This window comes from Streptopelia decaocto (genome assembly GCF_964273445.1).
Source record: "Streptopelia decaocto genome assembly, chromosome: 6".
NCBI lineage: Eukaryota > Metazoa > Chordata > Aves > Columbiformes > Columbidae > Streptopelia > Streptopelia decaocto.
Window position 1 is genome coordinate 45,632,266 of NC_138660.1, and position 16,472 is coordinate 45,648,737.

A 16,472-nucleotide genomic window follows, 5' to 3' on the forward strand; every position below is an offset into this window, starting at 1 on the left:
TTTATAGCAGCACCTTTCCTGTTTGCTCCCTCTCCTTTTCTAGGAATTGATGGACTTTGCTTTTCTCACAATGCTGAGCACTTCACAGAACTATGCATCTCAGGATTTTGTTCCTGAGTGATATTGGTGAGTTCGGAGGAGGTCAATGTGTATATATATGTATATATATATATATATATATATATTTATATATTTATATATTTATATAAATAATTCTTCACAGTTAGTAATTTTCTTTGCTAGCTTGAATAACTGAGTATTATTACCAAAAACCTCACTTTTCACCCCTTTTCTAGGTGATTTATGACAATAATAAGCAAGCACTAGCATGCCCTGTGGCAATCCACTGGAACTGCCCTGCTATAGAAACCAACCACCCATTCCTACCGTTTGCCTTTCACCGTTCAGTAAGCCTATAGGTATCTGTGGGAGGGGTTTCCCTCTTCAGGTTACTTAGGTTAACTAACAGCTTTCAAGGAGGGGACTCTACATGTAGAGTACCTTCTGAAAATCCCAGTAGATTCAAGGAGATGGATATCTCTTGAATGTATTTGTTCACTTCTTCAAAGATTTCTCATCCATCTGTGAAGCAAATGGAGTAGCCTGATCCCAGCACACAGTCTATATGTTGGTGAGAGTGCATCAGAAGTAAATGACTGTGCTCTGTTTTCCTTGGGAGAAATAAAACCAAAAACTGGCAAGTAGCTCAGGTCAAAAAGGGTGACACACAGCTTTGTCCCCATCTCGGGAAGTGTCTGAGATCTCACTGAGATGTTCAGTTACTCTACAGATAATCCTTTCTTTTCTTTACTTGTTTGTATATTGTCACAGCTCACATTGCCACTTACAAAAAAATGACCTTCTGTAAACTGCAGAAGATACTTGACCAGTGAAACACATTGTACTCCCATTTCCAAGCCGGCAGCGCAGTGGCCCTCAGCTGTCATTCCCAAAAACAGGTGCTGTAAATCAATACCTCGGTGGTTATATTTCGCCAGCACCCTGGCAGGAGGCAGCGCAGCTCTCTCCTCTGAAGAGACTTTAAAGGCGCTTTGTGCGTGTGTTGGTCTGTATTACTGCAGCAAAAGGGAGCTGGGATGATGAAGGTGCATCGCGTACTCCTCCTCATCTCTGCAGGTAAAGGTGTTCCAGCCATTGCCTTGAATGGGGGTCAGCTCCTTCCTGAGCGTACAGGACCAGGGCTTTGTGTACGCATCAGTGTGAGTGAATGTGTGTTCTGGGAGCAGTCTGTCCTGCTGGTAAGGTTTTATGAACACACCAGATCATTTAAATGAGAGCTTTAGAGTGCATTGGTAACAATTCAGATATTTTGAAGTGAGAAGTTTTTGTGTTTAATTGTTTTTCTCTCTGTCATCTTTTTGCCATACTCCCATCTACTCTAGTGCTACATGTATTTCAAAATGTGTGGAAGGATCTATTAAACATGGCTCGAAATGTAAAAATTAATTACAAGAAATTTCATTAAGTTGTGGGACTACTGGCAAGGAAGCAGAATTAATTTGCAGCTGCATGTGTTGTACCAGCATAATTCTTTTTAAACTCTCCATTACAAGAATATTTTGTGATCCTAAAAACTTTTCACCAAATTCAAGCAGTATACTAAATTCCTACCAAGCCACACCAGAAGGTAGCAATGTGAAGGATTTTACTTGCATTAATAAAGCATAGCAAAAGTGTTTGACTTAGATATGATGCTGTGATCATAACTTAAAAATTGAAAGACAACTCCTGCTGCCCCCAGCCCAGACTCCTGGCAGGGGCAGCAAGCACTGCTTGCCTGTGGCAGACAGCTTTTTTCAATGGCATCCAAGTATTTTAATACCATTTCATGGCAGGACAAGACCAAGACAGAATCCTTGGCATCTCAGCTCAACTACTTAAAAGGAGCTCATGAAAAGTCAGTTAGGAGACAAGGGGAAATCCTGGCTTAGATTGGAGTCAGCAGCAAAATCCTTGTTGGTTTCAGTGGCCCAGGGTTCAGACTGAGAGAGGGGAAGGCAAAGGTGGGATCTGCCAAAAATGCTCGTGGTGAGACTCAGCTGTTCTGTACCCTCTCAATACCTTTAAAAAGGGTCGCACACAAAAACATCCCAACCCCTCTTCCAGTTGCTTTACTCCCTGTAACAGTGTAGTGGCTACAGTCTGGGTGTGCAACGCAGCTGCTTGTTCTGCAACAAGCAACCTGGAAATGGGCTTTGTCTGTTTTTCTGTAGGGTGGGAATCTGAGCCTGTGGGAGTACACCACCACACACTCACTGCTAAAGCTGTGCTGGAACAAAGCCACCACCTGCCATTTTTGCTGATGATGCTCTTCTTACAAGGGCTCTTCTGTGCGGTCCCACCGAGTCACGCTGAGCAGTCTGTGGGCGGAGCTCTCCACAGACAGGTTGAGACCTTCCCTGAAGAAAGGGAAATATGAGCCTGCATCAGGAATGGTTTCCTTCTCTCTCACCACAAACACAACCTGAGCAACTCCCATTGTGGAGAGTAGCTCCTGCTCTGCTTAAACCTCAGATGCCAGAAGTCCAGGTGCTGCTTTCACTTCAATGACTGTTGCGCTTGGCCCTGTCTTTATAATGTCTCTGTGGAATCAAAGGTGAAGAAGACAACATCAGAAATTCCCAGTTATGGGTGTCCTCTGCATTTAACTGTCCACAAGTATTGCAGTTGCAGTTTGGGAGAGCCTGGAGGACATTCCTGATGCTCATTCTGGTGTCCACAGTCATGGTTGGTTTTGTTCGTCTCCTGGTGGGAGGTTGTTGTTGACTTCCTCCTAAGATGACCTCCAGATCAGACAGGTAGTTTCCCCTGCTAACAGTACTTGCAATGCACATAAAGCATGCCTGAAATGAGGAGTCACACAGGGGACTCAGGTTAACCAATTGCCAGTGACTTGCTGTTGACAGGATTTCCCTCATGCTCACCTCAGAGTGATGATGCTGTCCCCTGTCCCATCTCACTGATGCCACCCCTGCCCTTCTGCAGCTGGGCTGGCCCTGTGCTATGAAGATGAGACTCGCCTCGTTGAGGACTTGTTCAGGGACTACAACAAGGTGGTGCGCCCAGTGGAGGACCATCGGGACGCCGTCATCGTCACTGTCGGGCTGCAGCTCATTCAGCTTATTAGTGTGGTATGATATGACCATGTGGTGCATGTTGAACTACTGGTTTGCGTGATAGTGCCAAATGGTGTCATTTTCTGAGGAAAAAAATTTTCTCCTTTAATCTTGATGTTTGCTGCTACTGTCTCCTTTTCTTTTTTAAAGGATGAAGTAAACCAGATTGTGACAACCAATGTACGCCTGAAACAGGTAACTCTAAATATTGCTATTTCACTACTGTTCCTAACTATTCCAGTTCAAATAAATGCACTGGACGCAGCCAGGAACTACCTACTCTGTTATACTTTCAAGGGCAACTTGGACAGGTGGGTCAGCTAGTGGAGCATTTATTTTCTCTGGGATCTCGTGAACAAAACACTGGACACTAAGAGCCTTAAGAAAATAATTTTGCATTTGCACATTCTTTCTCTGATTGTATTTCAAATGGTAGATATCTGGTATATTTATTTTGGGTTAAGGTAAGATTCTTGAACCAATACTTAAATTAGTGTTAAAAAATTAGCTGGGGGTCCCAATAGCATGTGTTTATCTGCATGTACCAAAGCAAAGGGAGTGTGTGTTTCTAGCAAATATCAAAACTACCCCTAGCAGTGCTGGGGAAGGCTCTCAGTAGACAAAATTCTCCCTCTTTAGCAATGGACAGATGTTAACCTCAGGTGGAATCCAGATGACTACGGCGGCGTGAAAAAAATCCGCATCCCCTCAGACGATATCTGGCGGCCAGACCTTGTTCTTTACAACAAGTAAGGGGTACCTGCGGTGGGGGGGAGCTCTGCCCTCTGGCACCACTCTGGGGGGCATCTTCCCATGACATCTGGGCCCATGGGTGGATGCCTCAGAGCAGGCTGCTCTAGGAGTGAGCACAATGGCACTGGGGGGACTATGTTAATTATTCTGCCCATATTGTTGTTAATATTCTTTTTCTTTTGCAGTGCAGATGGTGATTTTGCCATCGTTCAATACACCAAAGTCCTTCTGGAGCACACAGGCCATATCACCTGGACACCACCAGCGATTTTTAAAAGTTACTGTGAAATTATAGTCACATACTTCCCATTTGACCAGCAGAACTGCAGCATGAAGTTGGGAACTTGGACATATGATGGTACAATGGTTGTTATTAACCCGGTAAGCAAGGAGTTCATAACTGGGAAAAGGAGTAAACACCTGGATAGGTTTTTAGGGAAATCTCAGATTTAGAATGGAATATAACTTTGTATTGATTGAAAAATAAACAGGTGCTACCTGTAAAAATATAAAATAATAATAATAAACTCTTTGTAGATCTAACACAAAATTGCTAATATTGCCTACTTTGGCTTCTATAATAAAATTCTGCTTGTGCTTAATTCCCATGCCCTAACAGTCTTCTACTTGTCTGTCCTAGTGCAGCTTTATACCCCTGCTCATGGTGCTGCCTGTTCAGCTTTTGTTTGTTTGGTTTGTTTGTTTCTGGGGGGAGGAGTGATTTTTCTTTTTTCTCTCCCCTGTTCATGCTACTTTCCATTTCCAGGGATTCTTTCCCTGTCTCCTCAGGTATGTCTCCCATCTGTAAATATTTAAACAGTCATTCTCTTTAGTCAAATATCCCTGGCTGTTTCCAAAAATATTTAGTTGAATGCTGTGCAAAGGACAATTTTCTAAGGCAAAATAACATCATAGACAAGAGTGGTTGGCTTGCTCACAAAAATGCATGAAGTGCCTGAGTTACTGGGAATTCTGTTCCTGAGCGACTGCCAAGTTTTTATTTTGTTCAGAACATCTGATATTAAAAGTTTGTATTTTTTGCTGTCAGGAGAGTGATCGTCCAGATCTGAGTAACTTCATGGAGAGTGGGGAGTGGGTGATGAAGGACTACCGTGGCTGGAAGCACTGGGTTTACTATGCTTGCTGCCCCGACACCCCCTACCTGGACATCACCTACCACTTCCTCATGCAGCGCCTGCCTCTCTACTTCATTGTCAATGTCATCGTTCCCTGCCTGCTCTTCTCCTTCTTAACTGGGTTTGTCTTCTACCTACCCACAGATTCAGGTGCGTGCATTTATTTCTTCTGCTTGCCATAGAAACTGTTCTTCTAAGAAGCTTCCGAGAAATTCTGAGTATTTGAAATCGCCAGCCAACTTGGAGGGCAGTGCTTACTAAAATTTGACATTTCAGCTCAAAAGAATGTCTATAAACATTCTGTAAGTAAAGGGTAAACGCTGAAAGCTCAAACTGTTTATGGAATTTAGCTAGTTGATTTTTATGTTTTGCCATAGGTAGGTAGCTAGTGTGTTAGTACATCATGCAGCAAGTGAGCACGCAGGGGCAACTGAGGCCCTTCTGCACCATGGTGGAGCAGAGAGCTTGTCATCTCTTCACAGAAATTACCTCATGTGACACAAAGAGCAATTCCAGCCTCTTCTGGCCTCCTTTGTCCCAGCTGAGCAGCTCTTGCTCCCTGCAACCATTTCCTCTGCTTCACTCATTTTACCTTGTGTCAACTTCTCACGCTGCTTAACTTCACTAAGCCACTTCCATAAAATACTTGTTGTATTTTCCTTCCAATGGAAGATTTTATAGAAAGTTGAACTGTATGGAAAAAAGATGTGGGAATCATGTTTGGTGGTTCAGTTATGATATCCTACATACTGGAAGACCTCACATAGCAACCGATCTCTGGTGTGAGATGTGATTTTTATCTGCCCACTCAGCCCAGCAGGAGCCTGCCAGAAAGTAAGGCAAACAAACCCCCAGGAGGCTGTGGAACAAGCATTAATCGGGTGCATATACTTCATCTTTCAAAATGCACAGTCCAGGAAGCACTCTTGGCAAATAAGCTTTCCATACCCATCTGTACATCAGCCCAGTCATACCTGGTGATTCCCGCCTTAATGCCGGAACTGATGCTGTCAGTCTCTCAGGTTTGGCCAGCATAGTTACTGTTTTGGATGCTGGGAGGGATGATAGCACTCCAGATGCACACACATGTACATGTGTGAATAGTCATCATCCATATGCCTTTCTCTCAAGTAAATACTCTGTGTTGAATGATAGGAACAGCAATGACATTATCTTTTTCTTCCTTTTTTCTTTTTTTTTTTTTTTATTTTTTATGACAGGTGAGAAAATGACTCTCAGCATCTCTGTCCTGCTGTCCTTGACTGTGTTCCTCCTGGTCATCGTGGAGCTGATTCCCTCCACCTCCAGTGCAGTGCCTCTAATAGGCAAATACATGTTGTTTACAATGGTGTTTGTCATCGCTTCAATCATCATCACGGTCATTGTCATCAACACCCACCACCGCTCCCCAAGCACGCATACCATGCCACACTGGGTCAGGAAGGTGAGCTCTATGGCTTTGTATGTTTCCTGGATTCCACCGACCACTCCATATTTTATTGGCATGTTTTGTAATAAATGTCAACAAGAATTGGGGAAGTGAAGGCACCACATTTAATCTTTCTAGGCATAAGAGCCAGTGTTTACTACTTAGCTGTGAATTTGTCAGCAAGACTGCTAATGTGCTCCTTTAAGTAAGAAAATTGTCCACTGGGGTAGAGCCTTGCAGGGAACAGATGAGGCAAAACACAGGCAATTGAAGGTACAGGGGGAAAAAATGGGCCATCTGGACTCAAGTAACATTTCCTGGTCTAATTCTCCATCTGACTGCAAAACGCTGCCGCCTGCCAGTGGCCAAGTTCGCCAGGCCCTGTGAATGCAGAGCACGGAGGCCATTGGGGATACCTGCATTCAGCATCCCGTTTTGCAAAAGAGTGTTTAGCAAAAGCCATGGTCTTCTCTTTACTTTCTAACAAATGCAGTTACTCTGCAGCCCTTGGGAAGCGAGGAGAACCTTGCACTCTAGTCTAAATGGTAACCACAAGGTGTAGGGAAAAAAATTAATGTCTGTCATGACAAGGTCTTTAGCAGGGAGACAGTAACAAAAGGGATCCATCTGGTTTTTCTTGCCTTTAGTAGACGCCTGAGTTCATATGAAACCATTGCATGAATAGGAGAGTGTTGTGTGTATTTCTAATTATACTTCTATGGCTACAGCTTACATCAGATTCACTCTGCAGCACAAACAATCCTTGCAAAAGAGAGATTTCAACAGGTAATGACTGTGTGCACTTCAAATTGCTCTGGCAGCAAGCCTCTCTTATTCTAAAGGAAATAATTGTAAACCTTATATGCATGTATAACAAATATTTGTAATAGCAGACAAACATACGCAGCCAAAAGAGATCCTTTGTAGTCCATTCTCCAAGTCAGATTTGTAAGCAATGTGTTCTGAATTAGATGAGATTGATGGAGTTTAGTCAGCTCACACCAGCTGAGGGGCTGCTCCAAGATGTTGCAGCCCCTTCACATGTAGGTGTTGGCTGTGTGGCAGCCTGAGGCTGATTCCATCTGACTGGGACAGGAGGCTGACAAAAGCCCCGTGTAAGGCAAGTGTGGGTTCTGACATGCTCTGAGAGAGAGAGTCTGCAGCTGATCCAGTGCAGGGGGGAAATTTGGGACGGGAGCGGCTTTGCCTTTGTTCAGTGCGCAGCTGCATCTGCAGCACAGCCCTGCTGACCAGAAACCCTCCTCTCTCTTTGTTTTCAGGTCTTTATTGACACAATCCCAAACATGATGTTTTTCTCCACGATGAAACGACCGTCCAGGGATAAACAAGACAAAAATATTTTTGCAGAAGACATTGATATTTCTGAAATTTCTGGGAAGCCAGGTTCTATGCCTGTCAACTTCTATTCCCCACTTACCAAAAATCCAGATGTGAGAAATGCTATAGAAGGAATCAAATACATTGCGGAAACTATGAAATCGGACCAGGAAGCAAGTAATGTAAGACATTTTTTGTGCATGATTCACTTCTTGCTTTCAAATTGCTACTTTTTTTTTTTTTTTTTTTTTTGGCAAAATATCCATGCCTCAAAACCACTCCAAACTCTGTTGTAGCTTTAGCAAGGGACAGTCTTCTCTCCTTGATGCAGTCAACAAGGAGAGATGAATAATAGATTCAGTTGCCATCTGGGACTTGGTTAAAAAAAGAGTGACAATGCTAAGGTTTTCTAGATGTGGTATGTGGAACTGTAGAGGTGGAGTGTCTGTGAGTAGCAAATCAGTTTCAAGAGCTGTAAGCAAGTTCCAAAACACATTCCTCCTGTCTCCCACTCAGGCATCTTCCCCCTGTGGTAAGCAATCTCCTGTCACTTTTGAAAAGCCATGAAGAAAGCCACACTCTAAAAGGCTGGTAGTTTTATCTGAGAAGCATTAAATTTAACTTAAAAATGATAATTCAAATTTCAGTAAAGCTTTATTTTATTCCTGAATGCTACAAGTAGTGCCTGCAAGCAAAGCACGTCACGAGCTACTTACTGACTTTTTCCACGTTGCAAGCCAAAGGAAGAACAAATGCATGTAGAGTCACATATGGCAGTGTTTCCCCGGAAAACCTAGCTCTGCCTCCTTCTAGCACATTCAACACAATTAAGCCCCTGTTTTATTTCACACAGCTTTCGTATGGATAATTCAGTACTGGTACTTTGCCTTTCTAAATGGTCGCAAGCCTTTCCCGCTGAGCTTGCAGGCCAGCCTGAAGACGGGGAGAGAGTTCCCTGGCACAATAATTTGGCCTGTGCTCTTGAAAAGAAAGTGTCTCCTTCCCATGGGCAGAATTTACACCAGGGTGTTTGTTCCTGTGACCAAATTCCTGGAGCATGTGGAAGGGCTCTGGCTGTGGTCTCATGTTCCCCATGACTCCAGTGCCTCTGCAGATCAAGCGTTACCGTCAGCAGGGCTGGCGCGGCTTCAACACCTCTGGGCTTCACTTCCTCCTAGACTTACAAGGAGGGTCTTCGGGTTACTGGCAAGTCCTCCCTTCGGAAGTGCAGCTCAGCTGCTTGTGTCACCTGGGCACCGTGGATATTACTTCCAGGGGGTTTCAAAAGTCAGGTTCCCCAATTAAAATGAAGGTTGTGGCTTCTGAAGGCTTGCCACTTTCATTGCATTCACTTACGAACCACCTCAAAACTGTATTGATTATCAGCGTCCTCTAGATAAATTACAACAGCCTCTTCTACTTGTGGGGCAACTGAGGCAAAAGTAGAGGGTGCCTTAGGCCAGTATGTGTCACCCCCTACAGGGTGGAAATCCTGTGCCCTGCTGCACTGAGCACCTCCTACTCTGCTCGCTCTCATGTGCTGGCTTCCCATGAAAAGCATTCAGTGAAAAGGCAGTTGCAGAGCAACCAGTTCCCTGTGTCCCACAACTGTAAAAAAGACCAAGGGAGTTGCTGATGTTTTCCCAGACTTCAGAGTGTATACTAGGCATGGAAAGCAAGGGCTAGAGCTAAATTAATGGAAATCACTTTGATATCCCATGAGAATGAAAAAGCAATAGAAAAACAAAAGCCAGTTGGGTCAAAATAAGTGTTTTGCTTTCAATGTTTTAAACTCCCAAAAGCAACTCTTGGCATAAAAATTAAATTTTCGACATTTCAATGAAATTGTTAACCAAATTGCCAGTGTTTCTAAACAGTTTAGTCTTGAAACTTGCATTTCTATGTTGCTTAGGCTTTTTGAACCACTGGCCTGCTTTTGAGAAGAAAATGAGTATTTTTAGCATAATAATAGTGGAACTTAGGGAACTGTCTTTCTGTTGTTCAAGACAGTAAATTATAAGAATGCCCATAACAAACATGGCTCTGCAGGGATTTTACCATGTTCTTTGTCTCTTTTCTAGGCTGCAGAAGAATGGAAGTTTGTTGCAATGGTGGTTGATCATCTTCTCCTTGGTATATTTATGCTAGTTTGCATTATTGGAACATTAGCTGTATTTGCTGGTCGCCTCATTGAATTAAATCAGCAAGGATGAACATCAACTGGAAACTATTTGCTACCCTGGTCAGCCTGTGAAAGCATCTTAACCATCAAAACCTGGCCAGCCTCCGAAAGTTTTACAGACAGGAACTGATCCCTGCTGGGAAAGATCTGGGATAATAAAATGTAAGGCTCCATACTTAACACTTCTGAGCTGCTGCTCAGTGGAATTTCACTGCCAAAAAGAAACACTTGTGTTACTGGTAGACTGAATGGCTGCTGGCCAGGTTTTGATCCATTTTACCATTTATTAAAAATGTTAATGCCTTAATAAGACTGTCTGGCTTTGTAACCCACAGATACAATTCCAGAGAAATCAATAGCAGTGTAATAAGCTTTAGCTGAGCTGTAAATCTGTATCCAACTTCAGCATTCGAGCTAGTTTCAATATTTGCTCTGTGGTTTTTGTATTGGCAGGGTCACAAGTGACTGTTCTTGTGATGCTAGATATAACCAGCAGAAATATATTGAACTCCATGCTTAAGCACTTGATTTTCATGCACAAATCTGAAAGGACTGGCTGTCATATGTGACTCTACCCATAGAAACTCTTGATGCAGCAAAGAGGAGGTACTGTTCCTTACTGTGGGAAGGATCCAGCCTCAGCCAGTTTGGTCCCACAAGTATTTTTTTGGTATCAAGTTCCAGGGTAAAGGACTTGTAGGAGAGGATTTCTTGCCCTGTTTTATCACTGAGCCCTGCCCTGCAACCATGAGGCATCCCAGTGACTATTTTGTAGTAGCTGCCATTTTATTTTAACCTAATAACACCTGTTACAAGAGACCCTAAATTAATTACATATTAATGCTCGGGATTTTCAGTTGTGAACAGAGATGCTCAGCAATTTGCATCCTAAGGGAAAAGTTTAGGCCAGAGGGAAGAGAATGCATCCACAGGATAACCTCTGTAGTCGGCCCACTCTGCTGCAGGAAGGCTGGTTTCCACTCTCCATTTTCAGGGACAATGTCGGGGGGGCAGCTTCGAAGGTGGGGGTGCTCAGTATAACATCTTAAACACAATTCTCTCTGTTCCCTGAAAAGTGTCCCCTGTCCTGCTGAAATAGATCATGAGCATTAAAGTCAGACGCTGCATCACAAAGATCATTCCTGGGGAAACTGTGGATCTCAGTTTTACTTACACATGACAAAACGACAGCCCACCCCCATAATCCGAGCAACACAAATAATTACCCAAACTTTATCCAAATGTTGAGCAGCAGCTCGCTCTAGTGGCTAAAACGAAGTAGTGCTGCTTTCGGGCAAAGACCTTTCGGTTTTAGTAAATATTCAGCAGAAGCAACAAGCCTCTGAGTGTTCCAAAAATACAGCGTGGCAATAGTAGCAGTGCTGCTTATTTTTCTCAGAAATAAATAAGGAGAGGTGGGGCAAGGATACAAGTTACTCATCTTTCCCAGCTGGTTGTCCAAGCCGATAGGACTTGTTTGCTAACAGCTGTAAATAATTTGCTGCAAGATTAATAAAAGAATTTGTATTATGTTAATACTCTACAGGAATGTGTCGTGTCTGGGGAGGACAGTCATTTGAAATGCTCTATAGAGAAAATTAGGCCCTTGTGCAATACTTCCATCACTGCGTGGTGTTTGCTGGACAATGTTTTAGTGAGCTGCAGTCCTAAGCAAAGCAAACAGCCTTTCTGGGGCAATCGATCACTTGTAACACTCTGCTCGGCTCTTACGGTTTAGATGATGGTAATCTTTGCCTCCCTGGATGATCATTAAGCCTGTAAACGACTGCTGAAGATGTATGTTGGGTGAAGCTTCTGCTGACAGATGGAGTGCTTGCTGCAGCTCTGTTTATCTTCAATGTAAGTTCTCAGCTCTCAGCCGCTGGAGACAGTCACGCAGTTCTCCAGCTCGTGATGAGCTAAGCTGCAGCGTAACAGTGCCTGGGACTTAATTTGGGAGACTGTGATTGGCACTAAAATTGACAGAACAATCCTCTTAGGGCAGCATGTGGTTGAATCTTAGCATTAAAAATAAACATCAAGTAACAAGATTCATGGTGAGGATCCAGAGTATCTTTGTTCAGCTTCCTCAAGGCAGACCTGGGTCTTGCCTCCAAATTCCACCTATGTGTGTGCTGGAGTGTGTGTGCACATGAGTGTCTGCCTGCTCGCTGCTCCAGCTCTCTTCATACACAGCTAGCTACCATGTTGTAGTTCTTTCCCTCCACTTCCTAAGCAAAAGTTTTGAAAATATTTGAAATTTTTTATTTGTGGTAGTTTGATCTGTCTTGTGGGCACAGCAAACCTGCCTTCCTATTGCTCTGAGTCTTGATGAACTAGTCACATCTCAAAAGATATGATGCCAGGCAAAAATAAATGCTAACATCTTCCCTTCTTAGGTTGCAGAATCCGGGCATTGTACTCTGACTCTGCAAACAGATGGTCCTCCGAACATCAATCAGCACACTTCAGGAGACAGCTCATCTACATCTCTTTTTCTTTGCTTTGCTTTGAATACTCAGACTAACTGGTCTTTTTTATTCTCTGTTCCTAGCTCATCGTTGTGATACATTTTTCTTGCATACCACAAACATCTCCTGTTGCCAGTATCCATCTACTGAGAGTATGCTTACCTCCATACAGACTATTCCTTCTCATCTGCTACTGTCCTTTTAATGTGTCAGCACATCTGTACATCTGCTAAAATAGCAGCTTTGGAGATTGTAAATATACTGTCTCAGTCACTGTCAGAGCTCATTTGCTGTCAATGTGTACTGTCTAACGATTTCTTATCTACAGCACTGTAGTGTCTTCCTGCAGTCTTAACACCGAACTCTCTCCTTCCTGGGCAGCACCAGCTGCCCCAGGGAGATGCCTCGATAACACCCGTGCAACCCGCACGTGGGTCTCTGCTGCCTGGTTGCTTTCCACAGGCAAATTTGGGCTTTGAGCTTCAACTAACAGTTTTCATGATAAGCAAAACAAGAAACAAGCCTCATGCACTCATTGTTTAGCTTCTCTAATAAGTGTAAAAAATAATGCAAGAACCATGGCTCTGAAGTAAGCAGACCTCATTTAAATGAGCAGACCAGGGGCCTCTGGGTGAGAAGGTGTCACTTTGACAGTGATAGTCCTCTGAGCAGTTAACTTGTCCCTCTTTTAACTGCAATCTTCTTGCTATTAGACCTGCTTTTGTTCACTTTGATCTTGTTGATAACATCCTATTTATGTCCTTAATAGACAGTTCTCTGGAACATCACCATCTTCTTCAGTCTGATTCTCTTTTTAATTTTTAAACAATTTGGCAATTAACTTTCCCTTCCAACCCCTTTAGCTGACCTCCAGCTACTTTCTGCTGTCCCAGATATTTTGTTCTGAGAGATGCAGTCATCCCAAATCTCTTTCCCCTTTGGCACTTGCATTGTTTAGGAGACCTGATGCTTCTGAAGGGATTGTTTGCATTTTTAAAAGCCCATTACCTTATACCAGCACCAAGAGAGCAATTTTACCTCTGTGTGAGTCTGTAATCAGAACAGGCTGCTCCCCATTGTCACCAGGCAGAATCTGATGGCCTTACTCTGTCTATTGAGTCAGTTGCGTCCCAGCTTTGTAAAACACAGTTGAGTTGATCAACAGAGTGAGCAGGAAAATGACATTCACTGAACTCTAAACGCTGGACCACGAGCTTGCATATGCCTGGTGTGATCACGCACCCACAACTAGTGCTCAGCTCCTGAAGCCTCTTTCAGTTTCAGAGGTTTTAAGAGATCAGATTATTGTTTCAGGCAATTGTAAGACCATTTAAGTACTCATTTTTTCTCCAGGATATAAGCTGCTGTCAACCTCCTTGCTGAGGCTGCCTCCCCGAGATGTGTGAGAGCAGTTTCATCAGCATGCTGACTCAGCAGTTCCTGTTTCCACAGCTGAAGCAAACCACAGTGGGGAGAGACAGCAGGGCGAAAGAGAATGTGTAATACAGGACCCACAAAGTTAATAAACACTGTGCTGCTGTTGGAGAAAGGAAGAACATCACCACTCTGAAAAGCTTTTCTTGTACGGCAACATACAAGATGTCGCCTTTAAACCTCACTGATAGTTTAGCACAGCAGAAACGCTTTTGACTTCGGACACTTTTCAAAGGTTGCTGTGCCTGGATCCAGCTTCAAGACCTCACATTTTCATACATTCACCAGTGCTAGATAAAGCCTAGCATAGCCTCCAGGTCCCTAGGCATGCTCCTGGGTGTAAATTCCATCCCTCCCTCTTTTTCTTCCCGAAAAATTATTTGGTACAAAGTCTCCCAAGCTCCTCTGAGATGGATGTTGTGCAGACACTGGCTTCTAACAAAGCTCTGAGTACTTTCTTCCTTTCTGGAAATCACATCCCAACTACAGACAGGGTAATGACACACTGCTTTGCAAAAGATTCTCTAAAACAATTGCACTTCAGTCTCTGATGAAGTATAGAAGACTGGCAGAGCTATGGAAAACAGCCAACCTGCAAGCCACCATTTCCATGCTCACTCGGAGAGCCCTGCTGAGTTCAGCTGGCTGTAGGTGGATTATCTACAACAAGGACAGGACAATTTCACTTGTTACCATGCAACAGACCAGACAGATCAGCAGGCAAGAGTCCAGAGCAGTTTGTAGGCAGCGTGGTGACCATAGGTCATTTGGTGGATTCCCCATAAAGGGGGAACTCTTTCCTAGCAAGGGTTGTAATTGTTTCCTGTCATCCCAGCACGCATCTCCCACCGCAGCACGTCTTTGCAGCTTCTAACAGACAAGCAGATCTGTATCAGTGTTTGTTATTTATCCCATATGGAAACTGGAATAAACACATCACATGGTATTTCTGCAGTACATAGCCAAGAGGAAGCTGTTTGCCTCTACGTGACTTTTCAGCTAACCAATGACCCAAATGCAGTATGCTGTGCTTAGGAGCCTCATGTGGATTTCTGACCCTCTTTAAGGAGCTTGAGGTCTATAAAGGCAGTAAACACAGAGTACCTGCAGTTTTTCCACTTGTAAGCTCCATAATTTTTGCTTGCAAGCTAATCTAGGTTGCATGTGTAGGTCAGAAGAGGGTAGAGAGAAAAAATTTTACCTGTTTTTGTGTCCATCTTGTAATGCTCCAAGCATGCAATGACACAGAAACAGAGAAATTACCTACATATTAATAAAAGCCTGGCTAGGTTTGAAACCTCGCACTGAAGTCAAACCAGTAATGCCATTGCTCTTAGGGCAGTGTGTCTCACCATAGTGCTATCTTTGGGCAACTGGTCATCTCTTGGTCAAAACATGAAAGTAAATTGTAGCAGGTTAGCTTAGCACACAAGGTTACTCAGTCTTTGACCTTGCTTTGACATGGGAACCAAGAACACGTAAGTTCTTCAGGACACCTGTCTCTAACATTCATATGTTTTAGACAACAGTTTTACGCAGCTGTGAAAACTTACAGAAACAAAAGCATGAGAGATCCATTCAAGACCTCAGTGCTGGACCCAAGAACATTAACAGAAGTTTTGTTTCTAGAAAATTTAGTCAAGCTGAGAGGGAAAAGGGAGCAGAGTCTATTACTTGTCTGGCAAAGCCATCTCTGCGTGAGTTAATTGAGGTAAGAAGCACAAATGCCTTTTGGGGCATCATGTAGAGAGGCGTAATTGACCTTCCCACACCTCTGCACACTGCAAACCTTAAAAGGGGAAAAGCAAGTACCTCTTTCTGACTGTTTAATTATGTTTTTACTCCACTGTGTGTGTCTCTGCTTGCTGCCTTGCTATTCCCCAAGCTCCACTTCCCCTCCCCTGCTGGCTGCCATCAAGGCCATCGGAGGCAGGTAAGGAAAATTAAGCGTGTTGAGAACTCTGCAGACAAATAGAGCATCAGGAGCTGGGGTGAGAGGGAGACCCTGTGTAATGGCCTCTGGGGCTTGTGGTCATCCCAGAAAGCTGGGGCAGTGCTGAGCAGGAGTGTCCAGCACACCCCTTCCCTCTGGCACTCCCCGCCAGTGGATGCAACGTAGGCCAAGAGGTTACTGAAAGCAGAGCTGATGATGCAAGTGATGGGTATAGCCAGGGAACCGATGAGGGACTGAACAGGGCAAGCCCCTGGAAATTGTACCAATATTCACAGTTCAGGTCGTTCGTACTTGGGAACCTGAAAACCTTTCTCTGTAACGTGGTTATCTTGCTAACTCTGACTGGTTTTAACGTCCATTGAACACCTGGGACAGCAGAACCGCAGGTACGGGAGGGGGGCACGGCCTTCACCAGCAGCCCCTCGCCGCCCGGGAAGGGCCAATCCCCCGGAAAACCTCTCTCCGCTGGCCGGGCCGACGCTGCCAGCCGGCGGCAGGGACCCCGGGCGCGGGTGAGCCGGGACAGCGCTCAGCGCCCCCGCCCGCCCCCTGCGCTGCGGGCCCGGGGCATGTGCGGCGGCGCGGGCGGCGGGGGAGCGGCGCCCCTGAGCCGCGCCGCGCCGCTTCCTGCCGCTATA

General features: G+C 44.3%; 1 protein-coding gene across 1 annotated transcript; it reads left to right on the forward strand.

Annotated features, from left to right (window-relative positions):
• Positions 1 to 1,001: 1,001 nt before the first annotated feature.
• Positions 1,002 to 12,253, forward strand: CHRNA1 (cholinergic receptor nicotinic alpha 1 subunit). Its single transcript, XM_082055464.1, has 9 exons — positions 1,002 to 1,137; positions 3,007 to 3,152; positions 3,288 to 3,332; positions 3,777 to 3,886; positions 4,076 to 4,271; positions 4,939 to 5,176; positions 6,247 to 6,470; positions 7,736 to 7,975; positions 9,875 to 12,253. Exons 1-9 carry the CDS (start codon positions 1,098 to 1,100, stop codon positions 10,004 to 10,006), a joined length of 1,371 nt encoding a protein of 456 aa, XP_081911590.1. The 5' UTR covers positions 1,002 to 1,097; the 3' UTR covers positions 10,007 to 12,253.
• The last annotated feature ends 4,219 nt before the right edge of the window (positions 12,254 to 16,472 follow it).